This window comes from Betta splendens, chromosome 16 (assembly GCF_900634795.4).
Source record: "Betta splendens chromosome 16, fBetSpl5.4, whole genome shotgun sequence".
NCBI classification, from domain to species: Eukaryota; Metazoa; Chordata; class Actinopteri; order Anabantiformes; family Osphronemidae; genus Betta; species Betta splendens.
In genome coordinates, this window is record NC_040896.2 from 7,382,882 (window position 1) to 7,409,565 (window position 26,684).

The 26,684-nt window shown below is 41.0% G+C and overlaps 3 protein-coding genes and 1 long non-coding RNA gene across 4 annotated transcripts; 1 reads left to right on the plus strand and 3 right to left on the minus strand.

The window, feature by feature from the left end:
• Positions 1-770: 770 nt before the first annotated feature.
• Positions 771-10,611, minus strand: tnfb (tumor necrosis factor b (TNF superfamily, member 2)). Its single transcript, XM_029128181.3, has 5 exons — positions 10,510-10,611; positions 2,025-2,489; positions 1,856-1,910; positions 1,715-1,771; positions 771-1,627 (listed from the first exon to the last, which is right to left on the minus strand). Exons 2-5 carry the CDS (start codon positions 2,211-2,213, stop codon positions 1,203-1,205), a joined length of 726 nt encoding a protein of 241 aa, XP_028984014.1. The 5' UTR covers positions 2,214-2,489; positions 10,510-10,611; the 3' UTR covers positions 771-1,202.
• LOC114842567 (uncharacterized) lies at positions 9,855-22,170 on the plus strand. The gene is made up of 4 exons (XR_008692778.1): positions 9,855-10,129; positions 10,209-10,348; positions 21,669-21,731; positions 21,917-22,170. It is a non-coding gene; the product is annotated as an uncharacterized LOC114842567 (long non-coding RNA).
• Positions 10,946-16,019, minus strand: LOC114842563 (uncharacterized). The gene is made up of 6 exons (XM_029128183.3): positions 15,426-16,019; positions 13,591-13,714; positions 13,228-13,273; positions 13,079-13,111; positions 12,907-12,939; positions 10,946-11,692 (listed from the first exon to the last, which is right to left on the minus strand). The coding sequence occupies exons 1-6, from the start codon at positions 15,467-15,469 to the stop codon at positions 11,349-11,351; spliced, it is 624 nt and encodes a 207-aa protein (XP_028984016.1). The 5' UTR covers positions 15,470-16,019; the 3' UTR covers positions 10,946-11,348.
• Positions 21,861-26,548, minus strand: apom (apolipoprotein M). The gene is made up of 7 exons (XM_029128182.3): positions 25,649-26,548; positions 25,161-25,300; positions 23,314-23,384; positions 22,371-22,505; positions 22,164-22,262; positions 22,068-22,086; positions 21,861-21,971 (listed from the first exon to the last, which is right to left on the minus strand). The coding sequence occupies exons 1-6, from the start codon at positions 25,817-25,819 to the stop codon at positions 22,073-22,075; spliced, it is 630 nt and encodes a 209-aa protein (XP_028984015.1). The 5' UTR covers positions 25,820-26,548; the 3' UTR covers positions 21,861-21,971; positions 22,068-22,072.
• Positions 26,549-26,684: the final 136 nt, after the last annotated feature.

A 26,684-nucleotide genomic window follows, 5' to 3' on the forward strand; every position in this document is an offset into this window, starting at 1 on the left:
AGACAACTCATGGATGTGTGTTGCTAACCTTTATACTGCGGTGCATAATTTGTTTGTGATGTGTTTGCGTGTGGGAAAACCAGCTGTGCTGCTGTCACGTAGTCCCACCGTGGACCCACACACCGACGCACTGTACACTATCGTGTCACTTTCCAGCTGACTAAACCTGAGGTATGTGGTAATGTGGAGGAGGCTGCAGGGTGTGTTTGTGAGTGGGAGAGGAGAAGTGTGTGTTCGTGCGGGTGGTGGTGGTGTGTGTGTGTGTGGGGGGGGGGTCATCGGGGAAAACCCGCTCTGGGCTGAGGCTTCTGTGGGCCTCCACCTGACACAGCACTCAGTGAGACTCGAAAAAAGTAGGAAATTCCCCTTGACTTGTCTGATCTAACAAAGGAAGTATTTGCTGGCAGGGGAGGAATTTCACAGCAGCTTTTGCCAAATAATAGACTCAAGCTGCTGTGTGTGGGGGGGTGTGTGTGCGCGTGCGTGTGTGTGTGCAGGCGTGTGTGTGTGTGTGTGCAGGCGTGTGTGCGCGTGTGTGTGCGTGTGTGCGTGCGTGCGTGCGTGTGAGTGTGTGTGGGTGTGGGTGTGTGTGTCTGTGTGTGTGTGTGCGTGTGTGTGTGTGTGTGTGTGTGTGTGTGTGTGTGTGTGTGTGTGTGTGTGTATGTGTGTGTGTGTGTGTCTGTGTGTCTGTGTGTCTGTGTGTCTGTGTGTGTGTGGGGGGGGCTGCTGTCCTGGAGCTGCAACATCCCATAGTGACACATAGTCGGATCTATTTATAGATCTTTTGTGTTTTTTAATAGGTTTACATACACTAAACGTGTATAAATATGATATTTAACAGCTCATTGCATCAATTTAAATAAATATAAATACAAATAAATACATACAGTTTGTAAAAGACATTTACAGGACATTTACAGCCTGTTGTCCTCTCCAGTGGAGCTGCATCACCTGATACAGTGGAGAACGTCCAGGCTACAATCTCAGGTCAGCATTGCAATAAATAAGTACCTAGAGCAAACTGTTACAGTTTTTACGATTCAAAAAATCAGCATAGCCTGTTGAGCTATGACCTTTATCTCCATTGAGATTGAAACGTTTCTACATCACCATGATGATGAATAAAAATGAAAAACGTCCTAAAGCCAGTAGTTCTGGCGCTAGGTTGAGATCTGGGTCTCGTTTCACAGCATTCAGTCAGTTCATAGTTTGAACACACCAAAGAAGGTCTTGCCTTCCTCTGTCTCCAGCTGTGGGATATGGTTGGTCTCCGTCCACAGCTGGTCCCCTTTATTCAGCTTGAAGACCGCTCCCAGGTAGATGGCGCTGTAGCGGCCCCGGCCCTCCTCCGGAGCGCCGCCCTGGCACACCGACCTTATTGCGCTCATCAGAGACGAGTCGCTGCCTATGGAATCTGAATAGCGCCACACCTTGTGGCTGAGAGGCGTCAAAGGGCTGTTGGGCCCGTCGTCCTCGCGGCAGGTGACTCTGAAGGACGCCTGGCTGTACACGAAGTACAGGCCCGAGTCTGGGATGACGATCTTGTTGTTCTCCATCCTGAAGCCGCCCTGGGAGAAGCCCTGGCCTTGTGCGCTCCTCCACTCCAGGCTGTCGTCGTCGTCATAGCCTAGAAGAAGAAGACCTGTTAGCGCAGCTCGTCACACACAGGCCTGAACAATATGCCCCAAACAGGCATCGAGGTGCTGAGGCTCACCTTCTAGGTGGATGGCTGCTTTGGCTTTGCTGCCGACTTGCCTCAGGTTGCCGAACTCTAAAAGCAGGAGGGAAAACATGAGTTTGACTCATAAAATGAAAGAAGATTGGACAAATCAACAGAAACTCCTCAGACTTTTACCTGTTTTCTTGGCAGCATCATTCTCAGTGAGCTCCACCTTCTGGCCCGATTCCTTCTGTGTGGAAGAGACAGTTACGGTGGTTAGAGAAGTGTTGTTCCCAGTGCCGGCAGAAAGAACTCTGACCGATGTGTGATTGGTGTCACACACACAGACAGAGGCGCCTCTCACCGTCATCTCCGGCCTCCCGCTCCAGTACAGAGTGAAGCACAGGACGCCTCCCAAGCAGAGGGCCACCAGCAGGAAGAGCCCGGACGCCTTCCAGAGCCACCGCGGGGACGACTTCTTCTCCAGGAACACCACAGTCTTCTGCTGCTCTCCCACCTCCAGGTCTCCCAGTGCCGTCGTGTACACCACCATGCTGTGGCCCTCTCTGCTCTCACAGGTTGGCTGCTCGCTGATTAGAAGAATCACCAGATAAACACTTGGCTGGATGCGGTGCCCGCGGCTGCTTCCGGTCCTCTGTGGAGATCGTCTCTTTGTGTTGCTATTGGGTTAGAATGAACTTCTGCCAGAGCCCTTGTAGTATTTATGCTGTGGCGGCTGCTTTTGCAGAAGGGAAACTCCAGTGATGTCACTCTGAAAGTGGAGACAGTGCAGCAGCAGCAGCAGCAGCAGCAGCAGCAACCCGGCGACCTGGTCCATGGAGAGAAACCAGCCGCAAGCAGAAGGGAAAGAGAAGTCACAGAATTTTTAGTGGAGTTTTATCAGAGTGTGGAACCAGACGGGAGGCGCGGTTTCGCGATGGGAAAGTGTTTGTCTAATCGAAAACGTTAGCGACACAGAGCAGTTACACAAATACACACAGTCCACAGCCTCAGACACACAAACCTGACATGAGCCACCCACAGTAGTGGGTCAGTAAGTGCTGAGGTTCACACTCCACATCCACGGCTCACCGAGGTTCTGAGGCGGGATCGGCCCAGATGTTACAGAAGGCCACAAAAATGTGAGAATGTGTAAACAGCCTTTGGTTGGAAAGCAGCGCATGAAGCTTTAATGACGGGTTTGTGCTGCGCTTCAGCCGTACTCAGATATAAAGGCGTTTTAAGTGTTTATCAATGTGTAGGATTTGTCAGCAATTCTCATGTTCTAATGTGAGCTCTCAAGTGACTCACAGCTGCTAAAGAAAAACATCTTCAGGAATAAATCATGAGCTGTAGCCTGTAAATAAATAAATAAAAAGCTCCGCAACTTAATGTGTTTTGCTTTTGAAAACGTTACTGAGCAGCTGAGGATTTTTTGGAGACGTCCTCTTTCCTTCTGACATATTACATTTACATAAAAAACATCTGATGTCAGTCCCAAAAGAGAAAACTGTTAAAAGCAAAACCTGGCAACCCGTGTCTTTCTGTTTCAGGACGGAGCTGTGATGCAAGCGCGTTCAAACCCGTCCACGAACAGGTTTTTCCGTTTCTCCTTTTAGCCACTTGCCTCTGCTCCCGTTTCCTCATTTCACTTTTTCACCTGACTTTTCACGTTTGAAACAGAACAGTCAAGTACACGGGCTTTTTAATCCCACATGCCCCAAATGTCCATCGTGCTACATGTGCTTTCACAGTAACCGAGCGTCTTTCCCATTTCACTCACACTCTTGAATTGTGAGCCGTTTGTGTTTTGTTTGCACATTTATTTATTTTCAGTGCTTGTTGTACAGTAGGCGCTGCTGACTGTGGTTGTGGTTCTGCATCACTTTTCTGTCTTGACTGCTCGGTTCTTGGAGTCTCTGTGGCCACTTTTATTGTCTGTGTCACTTTGTGTCACTGTGGTTGTGTTGTTCCATATTGTGGCTGCGCCGTGTGTGTCATTGTTGTCTACCTGTGATCGCGTTGCGGTTACGCCGCGTGTCTGTGCGTTTGCATTGCGTGTCCTGTCTTAATGTTGCCGTCGCGTTGTTCCGCTTGTTCGGCTTCATTTCGTAACTTTATCAGCCGTTCACATCTATTGTGGCCGTTTCTGTCTTTTTCTGGTGTTTCTGTGGTTGTTATTTTTATCTTTTCATTGTTGTGCATGTCTTATTTTTATTTTGTGTCTGTTTGCGATAAGAAAAAACACACTGCACCAAACATGTTGCACAGTATTTTATCATTTTCATCTGTGGTCACTTCATGGAACCCATTATTTTAGTCGTCTATAGTTTGATGACTCTTGTGCTCTTTTTTAGTGCATGTGATTGTCAGTAAAAGCAGCTTGTTGTGTCTTCGGCTCTGGTTCTTGTATATTTGACAGTTGCGGCCTATTTGTGAATCTTTATTCATTCCATTTATTTATGTGTTAAGTTGTATGTGAAATTACCGGTGAATTTATAGCTCTACTTTAACCATGACTGTTCATTCCAGCATTCAAATACAAGCCGACCGCAAAATGCTACAGGATGACATAATCATCGCACCCACATGACACAAACTCATCCAGTCAAACACAGAGTCGCACGTTAACATATGCCACTTCGCTACACTTCGTCTGGATCTCTCACCCATCGATTCTCAGTCATTCATATTCTACGCCACATGAAGATCTTGGTCATCATCTCCGGCACAGGAAGCTGCGGACAACGTTCTAGAAAAGATCAGTAGCACCGCAGCTTCGTAAAGACATTTAAATATGCAGAATTTTCAAACTGAAAGTACCATGATCACATTTCGCACTGTGGTCATTCCCACACTGATAATATATCATAGCAGACGATCAGATGAAGTATTAAATGTCCCTAAACAGTAAAATGACTTGAAAAGAGCAGATGCTGTGAAACATTGTTGGTTTACTGTGACAACAAACAGGAGGAGGGACAACACAGCAGAATCATGTCATGGAAAAGGTTATGGATTGATGGACATGTTCCCATGGGGAAACTGGAAAACGTTCTCCAGGAATGGGAGAATCAGAGCTTTCACATCTTATGTAATGTTTTGTATTTGACTTAATCGATTTATATAATGATTTTTATTGTAATGTGGACTCAGCACTTGCTCCTCCTTTTTATCAAGCGCTCCAATCAGCCGGACCTTTCCAAGCTGACAACAAAGCTCATTTCCCAGCCAGAGGTCATCAGTAATACGTAACCTGAAAACTCCCACCGGATTTTCTCCGAGACAAATGGCTCTTTTTATAGGGCAGGCAAATGTGACACTAGCAACTAAAGCTCCTAGTTTTAGCCTAAATATCCACATGGCCTTTCTCTCTGCTTTGGACTCTGAATCTCTGCATCATATGGTGACACATACACCTCAAATACAGTTACTTCCCCCATAATATCTGTAAAAGCCTCCCTTTGTTCTCTGCTGAACAAAGGCCGGCCGAAGTTTCTCATGGATTGTATCATGAAATCCCTGGATTGTGTTGTCATCATGCATTGGAGCTGAGCCACGGTGTGTCGTCAGAGGTTACTCCGGTGCAGAAAGGAAAGCATGGAAGGAAGCGGAGGACGGCCGCTATGCGACTGGGTTACAGCATCAGCCGCTTTTTTTTTTTATTTGTTTGCTGACTCAATCACAGGTGTCATTTCTTTAAAGAAACAAAAAGTCCACATCACAGGCTTTGGCTGCCTTCTCGTCATTCCTCCTCATGTGCTGCCATGTGTGGGCTCGTAGAGGGGGAGCTGTTGATGTGTAAAAGAATAAACTAGGCCAGAATGAGGTTTACCCACAAATGCTAGGTGGCTTCCGCTGCCACACTGTATAGTCTGGTGGCCTACAAACCTCATGCCTCCAGGAATTTGGGCTTCACCTACTCTACGACTTGATATCTCATTTTCCGATTCTGTGTCACGAACACGTTTGACTGTTTTAGTTTTGGTGTTACCAAAAACTTAGTCTATACACTAGTGTGTTGGCCGGGTAGCTCAGTGTTTAGAGCATTGGCCTTGCAGCCCACTGACCCCCCAGGGAATGGGCTGAATGCCCAAGACCAGTTTTGTTGTTACATTGTAAACAGATGTGATAATGATCAATAATGGCTTTCTTTTCTTTAAATATCATATTAATGAAATCAACAGGTTTGAGTCTGATAGTAGTGAAACTCAGCTATCTCATATGATCGTGTATATATAGGTCATTTGCTGATAATCTCATATCTGAACACCGAGTCATTGTAAAAGGACATAGTTTAGTTTAAGTTTTTTTAAGCCTTTATATTTGTTTCTGGCTGAAAGTAAAACAATGATTTTCTTGCTTATAACTTCTTCTTTACCTGTTGTTGTTTATTAAGTAAAACCAAAACCTTCAGAGTAAATACCATAGGGTCTGTGTACTTTTTAAGGGTTGTATCTGTGTTTGTTTTTGAGGAAAGCCCTTTGAGATGCTCATATAGCGCCTTCACACATGTCTGTCTGTGGATTATTATAGTAGTATCACCCACAAACATGGATAGAGTTTTAACAAAAAGCACATCAACCATTAGTTATTAATTATTTATAGCATCAATTATTTATTCCGCCATCTGTTTTTTAATATATGTTTTCTCTAAAGCCACAGTGATGTTGCAGATAAACACGTATTACACAATAATTCAAACCAGGACTCCAGGTTAGTAAAACCCAAAAATAAGAAAAAGATGTTCACAATCTGGTAACATGACATTCTGTTTGACCGACTGACTTCCTACTGACTTCCTACTTCAGCTCCTTCCTACCTGCTGTACGTCACCACATGACTCATGTTTACCATCAAGTTTATTTGTATTTATGAAATAATCTCACCTCTAAATTCATCTGTGGGCTTTTGTGCAATGTGCCTTTTAAACTGTGACTTTATTTGGTCATGTCACAGTGTGGCCACATCTCCAGTCTGGTGAGTACAATGAACTGCAACCTAAAGAAAAAATGACCAATCAAAAGGTAAAAGGTCATAATGAAATACAACTGATTTACTCACTGACTTACAAATTATGTGGATAAAACCAATATTTTAACTTAAAACTACTGCTACGGGTCAATGAACAAGCTGGATGTAAGTAAGGGTCCTATTTCACTCTGAGGGTTTATTAATAGTGGGACTGGCCTCTTATTGAGTGTCAGTGGTTGGACGTCTGGTCTGTAAACCAGCTGGGACAACCAGTGTAACTTAGCCTGAACAAATACCAGCACATTTCAGGGCCTGGACGTGGTGTCAGGTTGTATGACTGTAAGGATTGAGGAAAGCTTTGAAGGCTCTCTGAGTCAGAGTTGTAATTCTGTAGCTGTAGTGCTGTGCTCGATTCACGCTGCGCTTCCCTCACGTGAAAAAGAGCAGCTTTATCCTCAGTTTCCCACAACTTTAACTTGTTCTGTACTACACCACGTTAATATAAATCACTTATTTCACCTTCTAAATCCATTTTTGTTTCCACTGTCCCCCCGTTTGTTCGGTTGCTACATTTTATTATTATTTGTACTAAAATCATCCCTTGAATAGCTGATGATATACAAAGAGCTACTGAATAAAAAATGAATGAGGATGTAGAACAAATTGTAAGGTTGGGTGATATTTCTCTGTGGGGTTGTCACTGTACCCAGATCATTACTCATCGGCTTTAAGATGAAGTAAAATGAGTGGGTTTAGAAAATAACACAGATAACATCTAAGCGGCTGTGGTTGTGTTGGCTCAAATCCAGACTGATAGTAGGAGAAGTGACTAACATACACAGTGCTTTGGTAGAACACTTCACTTTTATGACCTTTGTGTCTCGCAGACTACTCCGCTAATCTTCAGTTTCACATCTCCTAGCGGCCTTTTAGCAGAATCTGAAGGCAGTGCCTTGCCAAAGGGCACCACAGCAGGAGTTTTGCAGTGACTCGCACTGCTTTGTTTCCAGACTTTCCCATTTGCTGGGGACTCATAAGTTGCACACTGGTCCTAGATCCACTTCTCTAATGTTTAGGTCATTAAATCTAGTGTTACTGCAGTGCGTTTGTGAATTTTACTCTACACCTGCTGATATTTGTGGCTGCACACATCAACCTTTGTTTAAGTGAAGCAACTCTACAGTTTGTTGGCTTTGTTCTTACAAATAAGGTGGTGGCTAAAAGAGCTGTGACTTTTTTCCACATGCCTTCCTCCTCTATCTAATTGGAAATTCACCAATTACAACATCAACTTAGAATCACAACAAGTCCATTTTAAAGCGTTGCTGTGTGGCCTAGTCATCACTGTTGGTCTTTTAACAGGCTCGGGCAATGAACAGCCAACAAACAAGGCCACAACACCAGAATACAGGAAGTTCATCCTGTCTGCATCATGACTAAATCAAATGATAGGGAATGTCATAACTGACGGAAAAGAGGAAATGATGACACGCATTGTGTTTTTTATTATTATGACTTATAAATAAAAACACACCATTAACAAAGCAATGGGTGGTGTGCAAGAAGCAGGAAGTGAGTTACAATATTAGGTAATGTCATTGTTTAAGTGCTACAGTCACCCAGTGGTGACTGTCACACAATATGATGCAACTGTAAATGATAAATATATAGGAAAAAACAGGTCATCAATTCTATATATCATATCAACAGTCCACGCAACTGTATGTAACCAAGGATTTAAGTTATAATGATGGACATATTAAACAAAACACAATGAGATTAAAATATTCACCCAAGGACTTAAAATGTTCTAAAAGCTTTTACTTGAATTGTGGTTTTGACCTAGCTGGACCTTCACAGTCCCACTTAACAACTCTGCTATTAATTCTGTATGTGTTTAAAAGTTAAAGCCTTGTAAAAGTAGAATTAATGGCTTAGTATTAGATAGCCCAAGAAGTTCAATATTTTAACTAACTACAGGCCTCCTACAGATCTTTGCTCCTCTCTCTGCTTAACAGAACAAACTCTAAAGGTTAGTGAAGAAAGCAATCCTCAGAAAAATAAATGGGCCTTTCCCACATGAATAACAAAGGCTGAGGCAGAGTCAAGCTGCTGCACAGGTTAATCTATTACAAACACACTTGGAACGTTCCTGTTTCAACCATGAACCCTGAAATGTCATCACAGTTCATACTTAAAAGCTGACAGACAAGCCTGACAATCACCGCACAACTTCAGAGGCGCAGCACAACAAAGGCTCAAGTGTTGCAGGTGAGGAAGTGAGCAGCGTGTGTGAGCGAAGGTGACGTCATGCTGTCTAGAAATTCTGATCTTAAAGCGACCCGCAGGCCTGGACGAGCACCGATAAGGTCCAGGACACTTCCCACATGCTTCATTATGTCACTGTAAATTCAGACTTACAGGATCTATAAACAGTTGATGACAAACTTGGTGAATAAACTTAACAACAATTGCGCAACAATGGTTTCTAGCGTGGGAAGGGTTGGTAGATCATTTGTGTAGGATCAATTTGAAATGTAGACTTGAGTAAAGTGGACATCCCAGGAAATCATTTTAAATACTGCTTTTTATAGAGTGAAACAGCACCTCTCTAAATATTTGGTGGTGACGCAGTGACTAGCTGCTAGTTTCTAGTTGCTACATGTAACTGCCAGTTGCTAACCGTTGGTTGCTAGCTCCTAGTTACTAGTTTCTAACTGCCTGTTGCTAGCTGCTAGTTTCTAGTTGCTACATGTAACTGCCAGTTGCTAACCGTTGGTTGCTAGCTCCTAGTTACTAGTTTCTAACTGCCTGTTGCTAGCTGCTAGTTTCTAGTTGCTACATGTAACTGCCAGTTGCTAACCGTTTGTTGCTAGCTCCTAGTTACTAGTTTCTAACTGCCTGTTGCTAGCTGCTAGTTTCTAGTTGCTACATGTAACTGCCAGTTGCTAACCGTTGGTTGCTAGCTCCTAGCTTCTAGTTTGTAACTGCCTGTTGCTAGCTGCTAGTTGCTAACTGACAGTTGCTATTAGTTTATTGCGAACCGTTTATTGCTAGCGCCTAGCTACTAGTTTGCTAGTCTTGTCATCTGCTGAGGTAATTGTTCTGTCTAAAATGTATCTGATGAACATGTGTGAAGTAAACAAGGTAACGCTAATGTTGTGACATGAGACTACGTTTTTTTCATACAGGGTGAGGAGAATGTCATCCTCTTCTTGCGGTCGACTGATTCGCTCACAAAGTTGCTCATATACTTGCATTATTTTGATTATGGTGCCATGCTTGTCAGAGTTTAGCTGCATGACTCAGTTAGCTGAAGCTGTAGTTCGCATGCTTACTCACTGAAGTTCTCGTTATATTTTACGTGTGTTAAATAATCTCCTCTTCAAAGTTGAAGTTATTGCTACAGCAGTGGAGATCAGCACAACGCTAATATCTGTCGCTGTTTCAGTGTAGGGAGGAGATCGTGGTGTCGTCCTGATGTTTGACCAGACAGTAGGAAATACGTTTTGTTAGGGTTCTGTCAAGTCAGACTTCAGGCTAAATACAAATAATTACATTTCTTTTTTTCCAGGGGTTGTTTGACACGAAGGTCTTCTTCAGACTCCTCTGGACAAGGACCAAAGAAACACTAAACAAAATCACCTGCGTCTGAAGGAGATGAAGAAAACCGACTTCCTAGGCTAAATTAACACATCAAATCTATATATGCCGGTAAGAAGAAAACTCTATAATGTTTTACAGTGTATAAAGGTGATTTTCTAATCTCACGTACGTCTATGAACTACTCGGATCTGCTGCTGGAGCACAACTGCAGACCTTGTTGGGTTCTGAAAGGACTTCCCCGTGTGCATGTACTGTAAAAGCATACTTACTTAATATTCACCATTACTTGCCCTAGTTCACCTCCACAAATGAATCAGAGTCGGGTTGTTTAACACGCTACAGTATAAATACAGCATACAAGGAATGTGTTGGTCTGAGGGCGTTCTGAGTTCACATACGACCAGGGGAAGTAGCATGACTGCATCAAATTTGTGGCTTCCTGTTTTGTATCTGTTACTCCGGCTCGTCTGCCTTACTGCTCGCTCGTGTATCCAAAGATAAAAAACACTTTTGCCAAAACAGTTTATCTTTGTGATGCCTTTTGTAATCAAGCTGTACTGTACAATATCAAGCTGTACTGTACAATATGGGTGAGAACATAATGATGAGGGCCTGTGGAGGACAAGGGTCACTTGAGTAGTTGCTTGTGATTTGGGGGACGTTGGCGCCACCATGTGGTCATAAAGTCAGTAACTAGACGAAGTGACTGTGAGATATTATACATTTATTTTTCTTTGAACTCACCACATTCCAATATTGTTAAACTAATATAATATTAATCCACCATAAATTACAGAAGACATATTGTTATCAATACGCAATCAAGTTGAACAAAATCAATAAAGTCTAAAATGTAAAACGTGTTTTAACTCTATGCAGCCCTTGGGATCCAATTGGGTCCCTAGGTGGAGCTAGATTAGGGCCTTTAGGGCTTTATCATGCACTGACTTTGAATGACTATAGACATATTTAATATCAAATAAACAGCAGAGTAGTGGCTACAAGGTACAAGGTAACTATGACATGTCGTGTCATGTCATATATATCTTATCGTATCGTATCTTATCATAATGATAATTATAACAAATGCTAGAGCCCTGCAGTACTTTTAAAGCTGATATGCTCCCCAAAATGTGTTTTCATTTAAACAATCATCTGTGATCTCTAAGCTGACGACGTCTTCTTTCTGAAGCTTGACAACCTTCGCCACCCACACGGAGCTGTCTGTCGTGCTCGGGAAGACTCCCTCCACCAGTTTCCTGCCTTCTTTACCAGGTCTTGGGTTTCTGCGCAATGTCACATATTTGTTTAAATTACTCTTGGAGAATTTGGAGAAGGTGACCTGGGCGTAGATGAAGTACAAGCTGTCTTCCATGCAGGAGATAGAGTTGTTGCGCAGGAGGAGGGAGCATAGTTTATATTCAGGCGTTACCTCCCAGGAATTGTTTTGAGCTACAGGAAATAAAACAAATGTGTTCTTTAGTCATTCATATCTATTAAACATTTTCAACTAACTCATTAAAATTTTAAGGCAATGGTATATAAATGCTTTAGACATTGACTAGAGCACCTGATGGGTAATGATATCATGGTAAAAACGAAGCTTTACCCTATTAAACCTATGGAGATTAGTGTCAGGTCCAGAAACTGTCACTTGTTTTAAAATAAAAAATATAAACATATTTGTTATCAGAGCCCCAAAAAGAAATAAATGTGAAATATAGTTTCAATCTGGACAATTAGGTTGTGTAAATATTTCCATTCACACTATGACCCAGGTCGGATAAAGAAGTCGAACCGCAAGCTAATGGCTGCGTATGATTTTCTTCCTGTTTGCAGACTAAGCATCGCCTGACAAACTAAGCTTAAATTATAGCTTATGTGAGTGCAGCCCACATTACAGCTCTGCTTCGTATTTGTTGTGGTCTCAGGATGCATCTTCACAGGGGAAAATGCTGTGTAGTGGGAGGAACTCAGCGCACGAGGCTGGAAACAGAACAATGCTGTATGACTCTCTCCGTCTAGGCAGCGGTTTAGCACGACTCTGTAGACAGGGATGTGCTGCAACTGTGCTGCTGTATCACAACACAGCCATTTTATATGCAGCCAGCGCAGGTAATGACACCTCAGGAGATAGATCTTTAACCTTTAGCCTTCATATTGATGCATTGTCAAAACTGACCCAGTGAAATGTGTTTCCGTCGATCTGAACTGCTCGCTTTGATTGTGTCAGAGAATTCAAACGTGTAGGCGTTTTGTTGTTATTTACTTGTGCACCCACTTCCCATCAGCCTGCGCTGTCATCTGTGTCACTTCCTACGTTTCTCAGAGTGACTCAGCAGCTCCCAGAGACCTGTCTGATGGTGTTACAGCCAACATATGTGGGTGAGTGAGATGGCCCATTTTTATACAGTAAAGTGAGACACGTACAATGAGGACGTGACCACAAAACATGTTTCATCTTCACGGAAACATATTTAGGCAAAAAAGTGATACTTCTGTGTTGGCTTCTCTGTGAGATCATTATCAAGAAGTGACATATTTTACTATTAACCAACAGCTTATTAATAAACAACCAAGAACAAAATTTATAATACATGTGTATCATGTAATTTCTTTATGAACTCGCAATTGTTCTCATTAGTCAGAAGAGGAAGTTTACTTACACTTGATTAACTGGATGTATGAGAGGGAAGATCCTAAAAAGCAGCAAGGTTCAAAGGTCAGTTGGTGATTCAGTTACTATAGTAACAGTTACACCTCATGTTGTTTGTTTTAATACCTTTTATAAAAGTTCAGCAAAATGTCCAATTTCAAAAAATCTATTATCTTACGTACCTACTGATTTCAACCGTGTGGCAGAGGGCATGACTGGAAAAGAGAAGTATAGCAATAAATCCCTTGTGTGGCTTATTAAATAAAATGGTATATTAAACAATAATTGGTATGTTTTTGTGCTGCTGGGATGTTTCTTGACATTAACGTACCTGTAGGGTGAGCTGTTGGATTGTCTGGCCTTAACCTAGAGACCTCCTACAAAAGACAACAAGCCGTCATCCTCATATCACCTCTGCAGTCACATTCATCCTGCTCATTCTTTGTGGTTGTTCTATTGCTGGATGTGCTGTGTACAGTATATGGATATGTTACGGCCTGCTGCCACCCAGAGGCCTTCACTGGGACTTTAGCCTTTTCTAATTTACTAACACACGTAATGTTGCAAAGATGGTAACAAAAGAAATCACCCCACTCGTTCATGTGATGTGAGAACTGAGGGACTGGAGCTGACCTGTTAGAAGAATACGACTCCGATGTTAGCTTCTGTTTTTATGCGCACCACATGTACCAACCTCGGTAGACTTGGATTTTATTGAAACCAGAAGTGCCGCCATAACCACCATGGTGACCGTGAGGAGACCACACCACACTTGCAGCAGCAGGTATTTATGAGAGGATCTGGCCTGAACCTCCATCCTAGTGAAACAGAAGCACATACATCACTTTGGTTTGATGTTTAAGAAGTGTTAAGCAAGTCTGGTTCTGCTTAACTTGATCATGCTCCATATGTTGTTTTTACAAATACTTTAACTACATTTATTATTCCACAAACCTTTTGGATTCTGATTCAACATGTTGTGTACCAGGCCCCTCAACCCTTTTTTTGAGCTTATAGTAGCCCTTTAACAGACTAGATGTGGCCTCTATTTTGGTTTTTGGGGTTTGGCTTCAGTGCCCTTAAATGTGTTTCATTTTGCTCAATATTATGCCTCAATATTAAAATAATATTAAATATAATACTCGGAATCTCCATTTTATAGCTTTCAAATTAGTTATTAACATTTTGCAGGGGGCTATAGTAAAGTTACTGTTAGTGATTAAGAGTAACTCTACCATCGCTTTATAGATGGAAACACAACTATCACCTTATTAAACCAATGGTTCCCAACAGTCAGTGTCAATGGGACCCAGTGCAACATTTAAGAGATCTACAAACAACAGTTTTACATTGAAATTTCTTGTCTTTACATCTTGATTTCATTTAAATCTATTCAAAGCAAACAAAGATAGAATCCTGTAGTAGCAGTCTTCTTTTTTTCTTTTTTTAATAAAAAAACAACCTGGAAATAATGTTGTTTTGAATGACTATGATTATATAGAAAAGTACCTGAATACATCTTCCACCAATGTCATTAGAGCAACTAGCACTAACACTATCTCACATGTCCTGAGGAACCTGTCTGACGTTGTCACTGTGACATATTTGCCTCAGTTTGGTCATTTTCGCATCAGTGGAATTCTGGTCAAAACCCACACAAAATGTAACAACTACAAAATACTCACCTTATGTGGGTTTATATAAGGTCTTGACCTGGATGCAGAAAGCGACCACATTCAAACCTGTATAAGCCTAGCTGTGGCACCGCCACCAACATGGGAACATGTCCCCTCTACTTGCCTCTGCCCCTCTGGGGTTTTACCTGGGTGGGGTGGTTTTGGTCCAGCACAGAGAGTGGCAGGAGAGTTTACCATTTGTGGTGGGTTATTTTTCATTCAGAATGACATAAAGTGAAACCTTAAACTGATTGCTGAAATACCAGCAGCAGTGGCTGTGGTACCTTAGGCTTTATGGTGGTCTGTGGGTACTTTCCAGGAGTTTTTTGCCCTTACTGGTACAAGCACCTTATCAACTTTAGCTATTACTGCATTTGACTTTTAAGTGACAGAAAAAGACAGGGGACAGAAGTAGGTGCAGCATATATGATGTTTGGTTCAGCAGCAGCAGTTATAAACTCACTGTATCATCATCTATGCTCACACAGTTATTAATATTTGTGATCTTAATGAACGCATTTACACAGAGAACATAGCATTTCTTACCAAATCTGTATGTCTAAGGTCTGCAGTTGGAGATGAGAGGAAATCGTTTGAAATTTAGTTGAATGTAGCATTTTTGTAATATTGCATCACATGCTTATTTAACTGACAACAGCAGCATCAAATAAAGTAGCAAAACAACAACCATTAGCTAATAGCACATGAATGGAACTTAATGCACCATCCTCTGTATGTATACTTAGCAGTGTACACACCATAAAAGGCTTATCTTATATTCATTAGATTAGAAGATACAACTGACCCTGCCACACATATAGGCCAGACATTCAATCTGTAACTCTTGACTTACCCAGCATGTGTTGACCGCTCACTGTCCAAATGTGTCTTCTGCATCTCTGTGTGAGGCACGTCAGGCTCAGGGCTTTCCCTTTGCAGGGCTTGTAGTGAAGATGCGATGGAGTTTTTTTTTTCCTATGCAGAGATCTGTGGTTAGACAAAGTGGAGGAAGCGAGGCTGGGTAGTAGGTGGCGCTATCGGCGGACAGCAAAGCGAACGGCATGTAGAGGAAAACTGAGAGGCGCCACACAGAGACTGGTGTGACATGTTTATTCACTTAATGAAACCAAAAGACAGTTTCATATAGTATAACTTTGATGTGGAGCAAAGATATTTGTCCCTTTGTAATGATTTAGTAAATATTAGACCAAAAGCTGTTGAAGTGGGAGCGTAAGGTTTTGAGCATTAAGGCGTTTTAGTGACACATAAGGAAACGTGCTTGTGGTGCGGCCCCTCACTAACACATTTGTGTTTGTTCGTGAGGGGGTGGTTCATGACTTCCCACATTTATAGGTCACTGTTGAACTCCCAAACAATTCTGACGGGGACTTTTTCTTCACACTGCGTCGGGTCTGTGTCGGCCTAATGGTGATGTGCAGATATTGCCCGTCTTTTTTATGTTGCTGACTTCCCCTTCTGGCAGCTCCTGCCACCTTCTGTGTCTCCTCTGTTTCAGTTTCCAGAATAGACACAGTTACAACTAAACGTGTTTACGTTTGCAGTAGACGTAACCTTTTAGTCTTGATGGTGAACATGTTTTACATTTATGAGGTGCATTAACAGGTTTTGTACTTTGAACACATCTGGGGTTGTTTGTGTTATAAAGATCACAATATTTGTTATCACAATTCACAAGTTTAAACTAGCTAAAATCTAAGTTAATTTCAGACACTTCCTCTCAGCCTTGTCTCTGTGTGACTAAGAGTGAAAGCAGTGAAACTTTTAAGTGGCGGTTCAGCTACTGTTGTATGAAAGTTGCTTTAGTGTAACAACGCGCTGGCCGGGTGTTTTAGAGTATCTTCGACAAGCAAGAGGACAGTATGAGTAAGATCTGCCCCCAATTCTCTGAATTGTTGACTTATTATTTTAAGTCAAGAAACCTTGAAGAAGAAAATTCTAGCTTCATGTATTTTTCACACGCACATGTTTATTTTGAACCTTTTTGGGATGCATCACATCAAATGTCCCCTACTTCCTGTTTTGTGTTTGACTGATTATGAAACAAACTGTACTAAGCTTATCTGGTGTCACATCTGCTGGCTTCTTGTCTTGTCGCTGGCATCACTTGCTTGGGCATTTCTTTACGATGCAGTCTACACGTGTTCCCTGGGCACAGACACAAGTCATGCTTGCATTTCTGGATGCACTGAGGGTGTTACAGCCTTTTTCAAAACAGACCGAAGCCTGTGTGGCTCTAGTCATCACAGTAGTAGGATGTTTGCTCTTACACAGAAAGCGTAAAGGTCAGAAACATTCACCTGTGGTTTTCACTCTCAGCCTTTACACCCTGAGAACCTTTCGCTATATTATATGCTATATTATGGGCAATAGATGGTCAAAGCAGTAAATTCTTTAGAATGTTTGTCCTGACTCTGACTGATTGACTCTGACATTGTTGCAGGTATAATGCAAGTTGCCTGTGATGTTATTTGGAGATTTGACATAGTGACTTCACTAGGAACCTTTTTAAATCTCATATGCATTGAGAGCAGGATGAAAGCACAAGGTGGAAATGAGACACAGCCTCACTGTAGGACAGCAGTGGTGCATTAGGTGCATGGATGCAGGCAAAACTAATATTAGAACGCATGCTTACTACTGTCAGGTGTTAATGCAGGTGAGTTATCCAGCAAGCTTAAAAAGACTCTTTTTTTTCAACTGAACAATAAATACTTAAGTAGCTTCACGTAAAACTTCAATCTTTCACTCTGTTTACATATTAGTCAAATTTTAGCCACGCTGCTTGTGCTTGACCAATGTGTAAACTGCTCAAATGTTCTTTCACTTTGATTTGATCTTTCGTGGCATTAAAAATGTAAGTAACTAGGCCATGGGAATTTTTTATTGTATTTTAAACTACTAGAGAACAGTATGGGTATGATTACTAACATTTACCAGCAGTCAACATTGATTAAAAATTCCCTTGTATAAAACAATAATAAGTAAATTTATATTTGCCAATTCAGCTTTGTTGTTAAGTTTAATGATCACTGCTCGTCTTTACAGCACTTTCACAGCAAAGCATTTGAGAAGCATTTTGTGTGAATCACTTATCAGATAAAGGCATCTGTTTATAATGTAAATGTGCAGATCGTTTGTCTGTGTGCGTAGTCCCTACGATGAACCTGGCAACTTTTTCATGGCCAACCCTCCCTGTCACCTACTGTAATGACCACCCACAGTTTCTGCTTTAAAAGAAGAACTTGCTTTATTTATAGGACAGACTCCATAGAGCTATTGTGAGTTAATGTGTATACACTTCATAGGCTGCGTGTGTAAATATATTCAAAAAATAAACTTGTCCCTCCTGATGTGTTGTACTTAAAACATGAACACTGGTAATGTTATTTCATCGTGGTTCCCCACGTAATGTTTCCTCATTGAGCTGTTGTAGAGAAATGATAAAACATGTTGGGAATTTTGTACATAAAACAATAAAACACTAATTCAAGTTAAACTAGAAACACATTTTACACAGAAAGATAAACACAGACTTGTTCCCTATTACTTACAGTGAAATCTTTCTAAGAAGGGATCTAGTAGTGCTCGGAAGTCTCTCCAAGAAATTACCACAGGCATGAAAATATTTTGAACATAAAACCAGATATACCAACCCATGCACTGACTGGATTAACTACAAGAAAGCCTATGATGCAATGCCTCACACTTGGATTATGGAATGCTTGGAACTGTACAAGATCAAGGATGATTAGAACCTTTATCCAGAGCTCAATGGGGAAGTGGCCAACTTCAACATCAAGCCACTGTTCTGCATAGGCCTAAACCCCCTCAGCCATATCATCACCAAGCCTGGTTACGGGTACCATTTACGAAATAACACAATCATCAGCCACCTCCTCTACATGGATGACATCAAGCTGTATGCCAAGAGCGAACAAGATATCGACTCACCGATACATACCACCAAGACTGGATAAATGTTTGCATGGTAGCAAGGAGAGGAAAGGTATTCAGTACTGAGGGAATAGAACTACCAGAAGGCAAGATAGCAGATGTGGAGAATAGCTACAGATACGTTGGAATCCCAAAGGCAAAAAAACAGGCCGCAAGGAAAACAGGAACCACTAAGTACCTCCAAAGGGCAAGTCCTGAGAAGTCAGCTGAATGGATGCAGAAACAGATGATGTGCTTAGTGAATACCTCAGGCAGCAGAAGCCAGAGTAGATGGGGAAGGAAGAGGAGAACCCTCATGAAAGGACAAACCCCTACACGGTATGTACCACTGGCAGATAGAAGAAGTGGACAAAGCTGGACTGAAGGACAGCATGGAGGCGCTGATCCTAGCAGCACAGGAGCAGGCTCTGAGTAACTGATCAATAGAGACTGGGATCTACCACACCAGGCAGGACCCCAGGAGCAGGCTGTGCAAAGATGCCCCTAAAACAATTCAGCACATAACAGCAGGAGGCAAGGTGCTACCAGGCAGGCATACATGGAACGCCATAACTACGTGGACGGGATAGAGTACAGGAACATCTGTGCTGAGTACAGGCTGGGAGTCCCAAAGTCCATATGGGACGCACCCCAAAGGTGGTTGAGAATGACAGACACACAAGAGATCAAGGATGTAGTGATGGATGTAGCAATCCCAGGTGATAGCAACATCAGCAAGAAGGAGCACGAAGTACCAAGGGCTGAAAGACGAGATAGAGAAGATGTGAGGGTGAGGGCACAAGTGATCCTCGTGGTCATGGGAACACTGGGGGCTGTAACTCCCAAACTGGGAGAGTGGTTCCAACAGATCCCAGGAACAACATCTGAGAAACATTTTATTTTTTATATATTTTATAATAATGTACTGGTTGAGTAGGTAAAGTGTAGTTGGGTTACTACTGACAATTTGAATATCTCCCACACAACGTAAAAAGCAGGTTTTATGCAGAAGCAGCTCTGCCACAAGATTAAAAACAAATGTTTTAATTTATTGCTTGAATTGTTTGCAAAATACAGATGGTGAGAAGTTAAAAGTTACAGTAGTTCAAATGTAACAGTAGACATGCGGATGGGAAATCTTTGCATGAAAGCAGTAGTGAAAGGTACATGTTGGTTTTGGAGAATGCAAGTGTGAGCCAGAGACGAGAGAGTGAGATGGTCAATTTCCATTTCACTGCTGTTTTTGGTTTCGTGCTCCTGGGACATCCCCAGCCAACCAGTCTGTCTTCTCCTGGATGGCCTAAATGTCACAAATTTCTTTTTCCTCATGCATGTGTCTGTCAAGCACATGCACACACATACAAACAAACACACATACGTGACACGGAAGTTAAACGGGTTAGATGTGGGCTGCTGGGTGCTGTCCCCACACAAATCAATAAGGGAACCAGCAGCATAACTTGTGTTTCATAGTAAACCGTTAGATTCAACCAGAGGGATGAATAAGTACTATTAAATGCCACATTATTTACCACAGCGTGCAGGAAATCACACATGATGAAGCGATGGACGGATTAAAGTCAGTGTGGTCTCCAGTGAACTACTACCACTAACATGATGTCAGTCCATTGGTATAACAGTCAGTGATTTGTTTATGATAATTAAGGCTCACACTTCTGTTGTGCTATTGCTGCTACAGTTTGTTCAGTATGTTACACATAAACAACTGCAGGTGAATTGATATAAAAAATAAAAGTAAGTCAGCTGCATCTTAAAATTGAAGATTACAGTTTTGTTGAACTTGTAATGTACAGTGTGGTCATGTTAAAGTAGTGTAAACCTGTTGACTCCTTAGACCCACTAATAAAAAAAAGTGTTGTAACGTAGGTGATTTATTTATTTTACTGACATTATTGTCATATCACACTTTATAGCTTAAATTTATAGAAGAATATTTTATTATCATCATTTTTATTCACGTTGCTGCCAGCTGAGGTTTATGGACCCATGAGATGATTCCTTATTTTCAAGATTTATGTCAGTGTTATTGTTGTTCTTGTTGTATTATTGATTTATTATTTTCTAGTGAGGTTCAGCTACTTTCACTCTGCATTTCCACCAGTGACTTTACCAAGAAACCAACCTCAGCTTCTATTTTTGCTGTTGCTTGTGAGTAACGGGTCCTCAGTTTTTTAAATTTAATCTAAGTCTTAAGTGTTCATGGCCTTTGGCAAAATACTTTTTGGTGCCATAACTGTTTTTACAGCTGAGATCGATACAGTCTTATGTGCAGCATTTGAATCAGGCCAGAAGTGGGAGCGATTGAATTATTGCTTGTAAACGCTGCTGGCATGCTGCTTGTTTTGCCATTCTGCATTCATTCAGAGACACAACATTCAACGAAGGCTGCAGCTGGAACCAAACCATGAATGTGCGTTTATGGTCATTTAACTACCAGAGCACCGTTTATAAAGCAGACATGTTATATTTTGTCGCTTTATTAAACTTTTTCTGAACAAGACATTAATTTAATTAATTAATTAATACTATAATTGTAATATATATAGGTTTAATAATAATATAATAGGTTTATTGCTACACAGTAACTCAGCCCACTTCCAGGTTGTGTCTTTGACCTCAAAATCCAAAAACCTGAATACCTCTGGTGACATTAGCATAAACCCATAGCAGAAGCACACACCTTGTTCCCTTTATGTGACCAGGTATTTCTGTTCAGTGGCATTGTGGGAATTCCCCACATTTTTACTGGGTGTATGTGGGTTGATCCTCACCCACAAAGGTGTTTTCTACGCTCTGCTCAGGCCACCTGTCGTTCTCTGTACTGAAAGTGTGTGAAAGTGACAGGGATAACCAGCAAGACTGACTTAGGGTTTTAGTAGAACTACTACACCACACACCAGTTCATGGTGCATATGATTAATTTATATGAACACATTCCCACATAAAAGTTTGGTAAAAGTCACATGCTTTCACTTGTGTACTAGACTTACTGTGATCTTTAGGGTCATTGTGCTGTAGGTGGTTGCAGGTGATGCCTTCATAAACTTGATTAAATTACCATCACTTTAATTGCAGTATTTGCTATTTTGTATTTACTGTATTATGTTTTATCTGCTTACAGGTAACCAACCCTGGTCCTCCAGACTTCCTGTTGTGCTTCTGCAGCCATCATTACCTGGATCAGGTATGTTCAGCCAATCAGGAACTGTAAACCCTGTCAGGGAGTGTCCGTTGTTACTTGTGGCTGGTAAAGATGAGCTCATACCTTGCTACTAATTTATGCCCCAGTCCAACAAATGTGTAGCTAACAAGATTGCCGTTTCCTTGCAAGAGTATTTATTTTCAAGGGAAAACCTTGCATGTTCACAGTTCAGGGAACCAGGAAATACATGTTGATCTGGATGCCCAAAGCCACAGCATCGTCCTGTAACAGATCAGAGGCAAAAAAGGCAGCATGAGCATGATAAATCATGTTAAACGTTAAAATAAAAATGACAAGTGAAGACAATCTTATACTTACAAGGATTAGATACAGACCTCTGTAAACAAAGATTGGATTTTAGTTTTAAACCCGAGAAACATCTTCTGCAATGCATGAATAGTGTCAATGACAAACCTCTTTCCTGAGGTGGTATCACAGATGCTGTCATTTTAAGACACGCTGCATTTCTCACAAATGTTGTCACTACCTCAGGGTCCACATCATCCTTTCTAGCTACACAAGTACAGCAATCACATGGCGCGTTTGTTTTCATTGTTATTTTCAGGTACAGTTATTGTTCAACGGTTGATGTTGGGTGGATCATAGAGGTAGAGGTCTTACCATACAGCATGTATCTGTTGATGGAGTCACCTCTGACTGTACTGTTTGAAGACGGTGCTATTTCCTGCAGAATTATGCAGTTGGCACAGTTGGCCCACTGACCGTTCCAGAGCAGACTCCTCCACTTTGGCCTTCCTGCGTCAAAACAAGTCGCCAACAAGGCAGCGTTGGACGTCAACAGTATGCGATACCTTAGCACTACATCAGAGCTTCTGACTGCACAAAGGGAGACATTTAGGAATCACTGAACTACCTGATTACGTTGAAGGTTTCTGCTACCAACACAAGCAAAAACCTTTTTAGGGGTGTGGTATTTTTTCCTCTCATCTGTGTCAAATTTAATTCAGTTATTTGTACTTACTGTGATAAAAGAGTTCCCCTAAATTTCTAATCTTTTATTTTTTCTATGTGCAGATTATTTGGATATGTTAATTATTAACCAAAGGGATTTATAAAAAGTTTAGTGTTTTTTGTTGCCTGGTGGTGAACTTTCTCTTGCCTTCCTGGTATCCACCTGTTGAAATCCACCTTTGTCATACTTTATGTGGTACAGTGCAACGAAAATAATAATTTTTTTCTTGTTTTACACTCGAGGCAATGAAAAGGAAATGAACATATCAAGGTATTTCAAAGCTATAATAATACATACACATAAAATGGGTGGGTTGTACCGTTGTCCAGCTTGTAAAGCACCTTGAATTAAGGTCTCGTTTTTTAGCTATGTAAGTATCCCCAAAGTGATTAATAGCAGCAGTCGGGGATTCCCAGCATGCTAAAAATAAATTCTGGAAAAACAATTGAGCCCATTTGGTACCTCAGAACAAAGATGCATTTTTCCAATTCCCCATTTTTGAAACTGAAATTGACTTCCGAAACCCATAATAATCCATTTTTGTGTGTTTGTGGTGTGTTGTGAGCATCTGTGATGCCAGATGGTAGATACCTTCCAGTTCCAAATCACGCTTTTCTGGATGTAGGTAATAGGTCCAGTTCTGTTTTAAGCAGTTGTCTCCTCTTAACATATTTTAAAGCAGAAACAAGTTGAGCATTATGACATTTCTGAAAACAATAAACAGAATTAACACCACAAAGACTTTCATTTTTTAAACATACATTCATGTGTCTCTGTTTCTAAACATCACTTCTCCAATTTTTGTCTATTTATACCTTTTGGGTTTTGTTGGTTACATTATTCTTTTTATTATGTTTTGTTGAAGTATAGTTAAATTCCAGTATGAACCACGTATCATTAAACAAAAAACTTATTTTTATGTACCTAACTGAGATACTACTCTGTACTGTTGTTATTTTGAAGAGTATAAGCATATTTCCATTTTATTTTGTATTTATTTATGTATTTATTTAGTTTTCTGGTACATTAACTTAATTCTGACTCGTCAGTGACGTGCAGTCACTGACTGCAGTCAGGGAAGGCGGGGGAGGCAAGGTCTCACCTCGCCTGACAGTACCAAATTAATTTCTGTCCATTTATCTGTGTTATACATGTTATAAAAAAATTTTTTTCTATAGTTTCAATTTTCTCAAGAATTTCCTGAGTAAAAATCTTTAGATCTGCACATTTCCTGATCTAATATGGCGAGAATCCGGAAGTGATGCGTCAGCGAGGGGAGCCTCGGCCCCGATCCTGAAACTATGAGCAAATGGGCTGATACAAAGCGTAAATAAATTTGTTTCACATTTTGTCTCCAGTATAATGTTTGCAGCCTCTAGACGGATTTGTTCTACACCATGACTTTGTACAACCTGCCTAGTGTGTTTTTGTGAGAGAGAAAACTCATGTGGCGAGGCTGGACAGGTCTGCGCTTCATCCAGAAGGGGGCGCTGCTACCACCTTTTAACGCAAGGTGTCCCCACAAATGGGTTTCAATTTTCTAAAAGGACTCACTGAGCTACACTAAGTCAAGTTACAACAACAAATTACAACAATTCAAGTGCTTGAGAAGTGGATTTGAACCTTGAGTGAATTATTCTGTTATCCTAATAAAGAGCAAACCTGTAAAACTGGACAACAAAACTTTACTGAGGGTCAACATCTACACCTCTCTATACTTTAGTATGAGTATGAATTGTAAAAAAGGTCTCTTACTGCTATAAAAGATATGTTCCTTTAAGACCAAATATGTTCCTTTAGGTGAGATAGAAATTATGATAAAATGTGAAATGTGGCCAGTATTAATATGCATTCTGACAATTAAATAGTGAAAAATACACACTTTTAAGATATTATTGTAAAATCTGACTACAGAGGACTTTGTGCCTCACCAGCAATAAACCTCACTGCACGCCACTGGGGCTCGTCATGTGTCAGGTATCTTTGAGCTGTGAGTGTTTCACTAAAGACAGAATTCCCCATTAAATTTCTCACAAAGTTATATTTAAAAGAAAAGTCCAATTATTAATATAAAACTGATTTAAAAAAACGTGTTTCTGCTCTAATTGTATCCTGTGTCACTGCAGGGATTTGCCCCCGAATGGCTACCGAATGACATAACAGGTAGAACGGGTACAGCCGGTAAATACTGCTTATAACAACTGAATATTGGCAGACATAGTTAAACATCATGGGGCTCAGCTGTTTTAATAAGGACCTCTTAGTTTTTGTGAGTGATGGTTGTTGTATTTTTTTAGAAATTGAGTGTAATGCAGACTCAAAGACTAAGTATGCAGATGTCATCTATGTGCTATGATACACTTTGTCTTCCTCTAGTTTCATTTCCAGACTCATATATTTTAGGACAAACGATTCCTTGTGTTCATAAGGTTGCTCACATGCGTATGTGTCCGGTCAGCAATAGTGTGCTGTCGTCTATCTCCTCCATGATGAACAAAATGTTGTCCAGGGCTCTAAAGTTCTGGATGTCTGCCTGTCTTTGACTGACTGCTGCTTTAAAATACCAGCGGCCCAGATACTGAAACACACATAAGTGGAATAAAAGTGTGAAGATACATACAAAAAGAGTCTATTTTAAGCTACGAACCCACAACTTTTGACAAAGACCACTAGAGGAAAGAACTGAGGGAGTAGAAAGCACATCTTGATATTTATCTTGGTTAATCTTTCTGCATCTGCAGCAGCTGTGAAACATCACGTATTTAGAAACAACACTTCTCCGGAGCGGTGAGCAACAGAACTGCATGAGCTCACACAGAGCTAAACCAACGTAACGTACAGTAAATCAAATGTTTCTGTTCCTCAGAATTCTGCTGTATTATGATAGTATGGAAAACTACTTTAAATAAGTACATTTGGTTCTCACCTGCTGGCGGTCGACACTGTTGGCAGGCACCTGCTCTGGAACCGAGCAGGGAAGGATAAGGTGATACAGAAAACTGTATAAATACAGAGAATATGACAGCAGTTCATTTAACATAACTGCAACCTTTTGTTCAATATTTAATAGACACCGGATCAAAAAGCTTTGAGACATTCAGGACACTCAGAATCTGTGTTATCTTCTAAAATGTTGTGCCACAAATTAGTGTGGGTGGAGATGAATGATTAACCCGATACCCCTGAGGTAAGAGGCAAGTATTGGATGTGTCTGTGTCTTTTATCTAAAGACATAGATTCAGGATAAACATGTTTATAGCAAAGTGAATCACTCTTTCATAGATTTTTAAGTTCAAAATCAGAACAAAAAGGAGGAACTGTCTCAGCAGAACTCTCCATTCACCTGAGTCACACGGCCCAGTTATGAGTCACCACAGTTTATAGGAGGCAGCGAATTCTTTTAAATCACTTAAATCCTCAGATGTTTATGGAAAATTCCATAGAAGTACCTTCAAAAACAAAACATTACCAATGTGTTTGCTTTACAACTGTGCTGTGAGTGAGACATGCCCTCTGTCAACATACATCTACTAAAAATCATTAACCACATGTTTGAATTCAGCTGTACCCTTGATCGTTCACATTAGTCCTAGTCTGTCTTTAATCAGGTTTTGGGAAATCCCGTCGAAACACTCACCTTAATCAATAATCTGTCATCAATCTGTCACACATAGTAAAAATGTATGCATTGCAATTTTAGTCTAAGCTCATGTTTCATCCAACAGACCTAATACAAACACAACAGGTGAACAAAGCTACTAATGTGGCTGTTACACTACAATAACATCTACACTAAACTCACTATGCAGTGTTAAACCACATGCAGATTATAACTGTGCGCAACGTTTTCATGACCCAGTTCAATAACAGAGGAACAATAGACCGTGCTGATCAACATCTTTTTTTCTAAACCTCTAATGCACCCTTTATTAAAGAATGAGCCAGGAACGACACCAAGCCTT